The sequence below is a fragment of the Periplaneta americana genome, chromosome 6, assembly GCF_040183065.1.
Source record: "Periplaneta americana isolate PAMFEO1 chromosome 6, P.americana_PAMFEO1_priV1, whole genome shotgun sequence".
Classification (NCBI taxonomy): domain Eukaryota; kingdom Metazoa; phylum Arthropoda; class Insecta; order Blattodea; family Blattidae; genus Periplaneta; species Periplaneta americana.
The window spans coordinates 159,801,552-159,809,871 of NC_091122.1; the positions used below are offsets into that span (position 1 = coordinate 159,801,552).

At 36.8% G+C, this 8,320-nt stretch overlaps 1 protein-coding gene across 7 annotated transcripts in view; it reads left to right on the top strand.

Annotated features, from left to right (window-relative positions):
- Patronin (calmodulin-regulated spectrin-associated protein patronin) overlaps positions 1-8,320 on the top strand; it is a 242,515-nt gene that overhangs the window by 214,811 nt on the left and 19,384 nt on the right. For all 7 annotated transcript variants that reach the window (XM_069829423.1, XM_069829425.1, XM_069829420.1 and 4 more), the window contains 3 exons: positions 969-1,100; positions 3,099-3,200; positions 6,386-6,668. In XM_069829423.1, the coding sequence (XP_069685524.1) occupies positions 969-1,100; positions 3,099-3,200; positions 6,386-6,668 (517 nt within the window). The remainder of the gene's footprint in view (positions 1-968; positions 1,101-3,098; positions 3,201-6,385; positions 6,669-8,320) is intronic.

An 8,320-nucleotide genomic window follows, 5' to 3' on the forward strand; every position in this document is an offset into this window, starting at 1 on the left:
AGCTGGAAGATCTTGTTGATCACCAGCTTTCCCTCCTTAAGCCATTGGAGGACGATTTTAGCACCATAGCAGGTCAGCATTAGGAACAGAAAAGTAGAAAGAGGAGGAAGGAAAGGGAAATGAACCCCTAGACCTCAAATGCTCTAATGCCGTCGGGGTCGAAGAAAGTAAGAGTTCAGTCAGAGGACTGGATAGGAAAGGGTAAAGAGGGAATTAGGTATTGAATAGAGGAAAATTATACCAAATTCAGTCATTAACTCATCAAGCTGACCTGTGCTAATTGATGAGTAGCCCCTCCCTTTAGTTCAGCTTGCCTTAATTATGTAGGAATATATATTTTCCAATCTACATAATTGTCAAGTATTATTCATGCAATTTAATTTGCATATATCATATATTATTCGTTTATTAAAATACCATCCTGTGGCCAGTTCATTGTCTGTGGTGTATATGTTCGTGGGAAATTTTCATTCATTGTGGCTAATAAAAATAATTTCAAATAATCCAATAAATCAAAGAACGATGTCGAAGTTCATTTTAATGTATATGAAGACCACAGTAAGAAAAGGGGGAATGTCACTTTTTTGTGAAAATTGAGATAATGGTAAAAATTGGAAGTTTATAGTTAGAAGAAAATAAAACATATTGAACATATTGATTACTAGATTAACCACCTTTCAAAATGCATGGTGGTATTTATCATTTGTAACACACTTCTTGAATAAATTAGTTTTGAACTTTAAATTAGCTCTCCTGAAAATCTTGACATTCCCCCTTTTCTTCCTGTAGTCTTCATATATTGTTATAAATATAGTAGTTATATGCATTCTTTAGTTTATAACGTGTATTCTTGTTATAGTTTTTATGACAATTGCAATTACTTGCTCTGGTGGTTTCAATTACTAATATAATTCACTGGTATTTTAATTCATAAAATTGTTTGATTATGCTTTATTTGTAACATATAGGTTCCAGTACTGACCAGGATAGCATAGTGTATCGTTACACAGACACTGATTCTGGTCTTGGAAGAGCCACTCCACCTCGTCGAGCTCCGTCGCCAGGCATGAGCAGTATGCGGCATCTACCTTCACCATCAGGTGAGTTTTAATAGTTTTTAATTTATCTTCAGCACTGTTACTTACAGACCTGTTAGTAAATCTACGTATTACTCTGTGAAAACATTTATTAAATCTACATACTTAGACTTCAACAAACAAAATTTGATAACACAATCTCAAGAGAAAAAATGGAACTCTCTGCATCATAATCCACAGTTAATTCCCCATTTACCACGCAAATCGTCTGTAGCTGCATTTAGATTGGCAACAGGCCATGATTGTTCGGCCAAACACTTGCATAGAATTGGAATATATCAGTCCCCTAACTGACCACTGTGCAACTCAAACCAAGAAATGGATTCGAAACACCTCAAAATCTGTGCTTCAGTGGCTGACCATGATAATATCTTTGAAAAATATTGGAGTGCAAGAGGCAAATGACTTTATTGTCAAATGCCTGGCATTAGAAAACAACAACAACAATTTATCTTCAGAAGAAGTGTAGCTACTTTTGCTGCACAGCTTTTCTACTGCAGTTACAAAAGTTGTGCTTTGCAGGCGCAGTTTAGCCACAACTTTGCATCTATGTGTTGATTTTTCAATGCATTTTGCAATAATCATCAGCACTATTTCATAAACGATGTTAACAACTCTCTTCTTTGAAACTATACTATGGAAAGTTACAAAATAACTTGTGTCATTAATTCTGTCTACATTGTACATGTAGCATCTGCCACAAATTGTTAATTTTCGTCACATCAAACCCTGAAATATATGTTGTTTTCTAATGCCAGGCATTTGACAATAGAGTCATTTGACCTCTTGTACTCCAATATTTTTCAAAGATATTGTTATGGTCAGTCACTGAAGCACAGATTTAAGGTGTTCCGAATCCATTTCTTGGTTTGAGTTGCACAATGGGCAGTTAGGGGACTGATATATTCCAATGCTATGCAGGTGTTTGGCCAAACAATCATGGCCTGTTGCCAATCTAAATGCAACTACAGACGATTTTCGTGGTAAATCGGGAATTAACTGTGGATTATGTTGCAGAGAGTTCCATTTTTTCCCTTGAGATTGTGTTATCAAATTTTTTTTGTTGAATTCTAAGTATGTAGATTTAATAAATCTTTTCACATAGTAATACGTAGATTTAGTAACAAGTACCCTGAAATATATGGAAACAATATAAAGTATTACTGACATATTTCGGTGGTAACACTGCTTGCATTTGCTGCAGAAGTTTTCAATAAAAACAGTGTGTTAAAAATGCTGTGACTGGAACTCTGAAAATCCTGTTCTCATGTTGCTACTGTAGTGCTGTGCTCAGCATAAAAATTTTGTGGAAAGCTGATTCCGTAGTCACTACTTTGAAATTGAAAATTTCACGCATGTAGCTGTTACCAAAAAGTGGTCCCAGACTGTTTTCACTTTAGTGAACGATTGTTAACCCGTAATTGGTGAGGTGGTGGCTGTGAGTACCCCAGTCATTGTAAGAAAAGGAGCCTGCGCCAGGTGGATGTGCGGAAAAATATTTTTTTTCATTGCTTATTATGCTGCCTGCTTCCCTAATTTTGAAGAAAACCTAGTTAAAACAAACAAAAGTACTTGATTATATAAATTAAAAATTCAGTTTGATTATCTGAGTGCTACGATACAAGTTTCTAAGTTGGGGTAAGTCAATCCCCACCTCACCAGTTACGAAACTAGAAAAATACCTCACCACTTACGGGTTAATCAGGAATGCTTTCTCTAGTTATGACTGCTCTTTGTCAATACACAACAATCCTGTCTTGGCTTGCCTTAGGGAATTCAGAATGTCTGAATTGTTTGTGGCCCTGAAGAAGTTTCTTACAAACTCAAATTACGTTTCGAACTTATTCTATTGCAGAAAACTCTTGAAAAAGGTTTTAGACAGAGACATTAGATTCAACATCCAACTACAAATTAATCTTTGTTGAGTACTAAATGTAATTATTAGCCACTGATCATTTTTTCACGTAATGAGAAAGAGTGTATGTGCTCAATTTGTTTCAGGGCCTGGTTCGTTACCTCCTGGACTTATGACAAAACGTCGAGTCTTTGATGATGGTTCTAGTGACATAAGTTCAACACCAAGTTCCATGATGGAGTACACAGGTTAGCATTACATTCTGAAGACTTGTATTGATTTGAAGTGAAATTGTTTTGACCACCCTGGTGAAACGATTGTGTTAGATTTAACCATTTCACAGCTTATGTCGTCAGAGTAATGGAGTACAAATTCATTACGTATTCTTGCATCGACTGTCACTCTGAAGGCTCGGGTGATGCAATAGAAACAAAGCCTAGAATGGAATCTCTGAACATGGTTTTAACTCGTAATTTAGTTTGATATGTTAAGAATATATTCCCCAAGTTTCATGTATACAGGGTGAGTTAGGAGGAAAAGTGCATGGTGTGAGGGGTGATAATATTGGTGATTTTGAACAAAAAAAGTTTATATGAACATATGCCATGTTCTTAACAGTATCTGACATACAGCTGTTTGAAAATCTCGGGTGTCAGTCTCATGTCCTTCATCAGCACTCACATGTGGACGCAATCAAAACGACATTAGGTTGCAATAGGATCAATGAAACGTATCCTGGGTGTTGGATCGGTCGCGATGGAGTCGTTTCTTGGCCACCGCGGTCACCCGACTTTACTCCATTGGATTGCTATATGTGGGGTTGACTTAAGAGCGAAGTCTACAAGCGCAAAGTGGAAACAAGGGAGGAACTTCTCACTCACATTTTACATGCTTGTGCTCAAGTAAAGTAATGTCCGAATTAGTTCAGATCAGCGACACAGCAGCTGTATACAAGAACTGCAAAGTGCATTGAAGTGAACTTTTTGAACATGGTTCTGTAAAGAAAAGTACACAATTAAACAAAACATAAGGTAGCAATGTTTTAATTTACTATCACCTGCAGTTTTCCTGTTCCTCATTGTTTCCATTAGTTTTCTCCAGAACTGTTAAGAACAGGACATATGTATGTACTTATGTATGTATGTATTTATTTAATGCTCAACCAGATTGATTCAACATCATTTGGTTTCTGACAGACCAGTACAAAGTCTCCATAGAGGATTTAAAATTTCAAGTTTTTTAGAAACATTTAAATGTTCCCAATTTATAATAGAATTTTCCTCATTAAAAATGACACACTGAAATGATGGTAAAATACCCAGTTTATATAAATATTCCGCCAGGCAGTCGTGTGCTGTGGCAATCCTTACGGCAGCTACAATCTCTTTACGGGAATGATCAGGAAGTATCTCTGACTTGTCAACAAGACCATCCCAGTTCTTGCCATCACTCTTTATTTGAAGATCTGAGAGAAACTCATTCTTAAATGAGTGGTTAACTAATCGTTTCAAGTTGTATGTTCATATACATTTTTTTTGTTCAGAATCACCAATATTATCACCCCTCAAACTATGTACATTTCATCCTGACTCACATTGTATATTCAGCCTACAAAATAATTTGTAAAAGAATCAGCAGTTAAAAGGTAAATTGAAAAAAAATATAGTGACCACTCTGTTGCACTGTAGGCCAAAGCAATATCACATAATATTTTCATTGTGAAAATATGTACTAACGTTTCTATGACTTATATATTAATAAAGAATCATTATATAAGAGAAAAAAAAAAGGTTATAGATATGTTGTTACCCTTTTATATATACATACCTAATTACTTGCATTCATTGGCTAAATCATCAACTTTCCATGCTGGTAACCTGGGTTCGAACCCCAGCAAGTCCAACTGGAATTTATGGTGGACAAAGATGGTGTTTGGTGCTAGATTTTCGCAGGGTAGCCTACCCCTGTTTCCCCTACTGACATTCTACCATTGCTCTGTTAATCATCATCATACAGTGTTAGTTCTCCTTCTGTGATGCATCAAGGGCAACACTTTCATGGCGACTGAAAGAACTACAAACTTCGGCGCATTACCCACTAGATGGGGATGCTTCTATACTTTATTTTGGAAAGCACATATGTTACGGTACAGTGAAGAAGTCAAACTTTATCCAAATAGAGTTATTTCACAATATATCTTACATTTCATTTCCTGTTTACAGTCCACGTAAGATTCAACAAACTCAAGAAACCCATTATGCCTCTACAAAACTACAAATAATATACTCATTCAGTTTTAAAATTATAACACAAAGAAATCATGTAAATAAAAAAATTTTAATATTTACAGTAAAATGTACATATAGTACACAGTACAATTAAAAAGATTTGAGAAACTTCTTAGCTTTAGTTTGTTTTGTTTTTCTCAATAATTTATCGTCTGCAAATTGTTCAAGTTCTGGAACATCTTCAGTTTTTTTCCAGATAAACTTTCAGTTTCTGCTGCCTACACCTGTAATTATGAAGTTTATAGAATTAATTGAACATTCTTGCTAAAAAGAACATAGGACAAAGATTATATTCATGCAAAATGATACACTTTGCATAATACTGCATTTCCAACCAACATGTTCAGAATTCATAATAATAATCCGTGGCGCTACAGCCCGTGAAGGGCCTAGACCGACCAACCAGCTGCTGGCCTCACGCCCACATGCCGAAGCAGAGGTGGACGATCATCCAACCAGAATGGAGGTATCGTGTGGTTAGCACGATCCCCAACCATTATAGCTGGCATTCGCAACCGGATTTTGCTACCTATCGTACCTCTCCAAGTGCATGCTGGGTGGGCACCGGTCCCATACACTGGCCGAAATTTCATGAGAAAATTTCTTCCCCCATGAGGACCCAAACCAGCGCGGATTCTGTAATGCGAGTGCTAGGCAGGATGCCTTAGACCACGACACCACGGTGCAGGACAAAGTGATATACATATGTTACATAAAATCTACAGCCAACAATACATGAAATAAAAATGCAAGTTATATATATATTAGGATTTTAGCAGGGTATTTAAAATATGTATACAAAACTGAAATCTGCTATATTGAGACAGTATAGTATAGTTTTCAGGAAGAGAAGCAGAAGCTATTATCTCCCTCACATTACTGTAAAGCAGGATATGTCCATATGCAGACTGTCAAACCATAGTGACTAACATTGATAAATTTTTTTCCTTCAGAAATGAAGGTCATAAGTAGATTGCTTCATAATTGCACTGTTGTCCTAATTTATGTAAATAAAATCAAAGAATCTGTGTTCTATTTTTTTCGTACACATTATTGAAATCAAAGTTTTGATGTCCTTTTGTTTGATTCATGTCTATCATAACCACTTATATTAATTCTGTTAATGTGACTGTCCATTTTTTTAGGTCCACGATTATACAAACAGCCAGCAACCAAATCAAACCGAGGCATAATGCTGAATGCAGTGGAATACTGTGTATTCCCAGGAGTAGTGAATAAAGAGGCAAAGCGAAGAGTTCTGGAAGAGATAGCACGCTCAGAGAGCAAACACTTCCTCATACTCTTTCGAGATGCGGGCTGTCAGTTCAGAGCACTGTACTCGTACTGCCCTGAGCAAGAAGAGGTTTGCAAACTGTATGGAACTGGTCCTAAACAAGTCAATGACCGAATGTTTGATAAGTTCTTTAAGTAAGTATTATGTGTTGGTTAATAAAGAAGATTACTGGCATGACTCATGGGTAAGAAGGTAGCCTGTAACCAGGCATGGGTTTGAAGCCCTCTAGAGCTGATTACCTGGTTGTTTTCTCTTCTCCCCCCCCCACCCCTGAGGTTTTTCTTAACTATAAAGCGTCCACACCTGTGGAGTAATGGTTAGCGCGTCTGGCCGCGAAACCAGGTGGCCCAGGTTCGATTCCCGGTCGGGAAAAGTTACCTGGTTGAGGTTTTTTCCGGGGTTTTCTCTCAGCCCAATATGAGCAAATGCTGGGTAACTTTCGGTGCTGGACCCCAGACTCATTTCACTAGCATTATCACCAACTCATTCAGATGCTAAATAACCTAAGATGTTGATAAAGCGTCGAAAAATAACTATAAAGCAAAGTAATCTATGACGAATCCTTGGTCTCTTTCGCCAGAATACCATCTCTGTAGGCCTATTACCAATTTCACAGATGCCAGTTAATACAGTTGTCAAATAACTGTTCGTTAACAGTAAGAATTTATTTAGCATTATTTAGAAATGATCCCCAATCATAATATTAGTCAATCATTGTCTTGTCATGCTTATGTTAAGAAATTAAACAGAATTATAATTTCGTGACATATTCTCTTCTTCTTCTGACTTGTGTCCTCTTCTTCCACAGTTGAATTTCATCTACTCCATGCTATTCTTCTTCCCTTCTTTCATAGTCCCTCTTAATCCAGTCCATTCACCTCCTTCTTGGTCTCTTTCTATTGGTTCCAGCACTTTTTTGGGTAATTTGTCATCATCCATCCTTTTCACATGACCAAATCATCTCAATCATTGTTCTTCCAAGAATGTCTCTAGTCCACACCTGTGGAGTAACGGTCAGCGCGTCTGGCTGCGAAACCAGGTGGCCCGGGTTCGATTCCCGGTCGGGGAAAGTTACCTGGTTGAGGTTTTTTCCGGGGTTTTCCCTCAACCCAATACAAGCAAATGCTGGGTAACTTTCGGTGCTGGACCCCGGACTCATTTCACTGGCATTATCACCTTCATATCATTCAGACGCTAAATAACCTAGATGTTGATACAGCGTCGTAAAATAACCCAATAAGAAGAAGAAGAATGTCTCTAAATTTTCAACTTCTACTTCTAATTTTTTTTTAATCCATTCTTGTCTCTCAGAAATCTTATGTCTACAGCCTGAAGTTTACTAATTTGTCATTTTGTAAATTTCCATGTTTCAGCACTATATGTCAGAATAGGCTTGTAATAAATAGGTCTTATACATAGCGTGTTTTATGAAAGCCATTGATTTAATTCCCTATATGCTCAGCCAGTTTAAGAAAACAATGAATTATGACTGAAAGAATTTTAGTTTTGTCCTTTAAATGTGCAAAAATATGATCCTAACAAATATAACTTTTCGGTTTGCAGAGGAATTTTACATTGTTTCATAAGTAAACACTGAAATAATGAAACAATTGTCTTTAGAGACAATTAATATTAGGTACCTTCCACAAAACTGGCTTCATTTATACACTGACGGATCCTTGATCTCCAGGGAACAAGATGCAGGTGCAGGTGTTACATGCTGTCTTTCTCACTTTATAGATCTCCTGGATATGGAACAACAAGTTTTGATGGAGAAATCATTGCA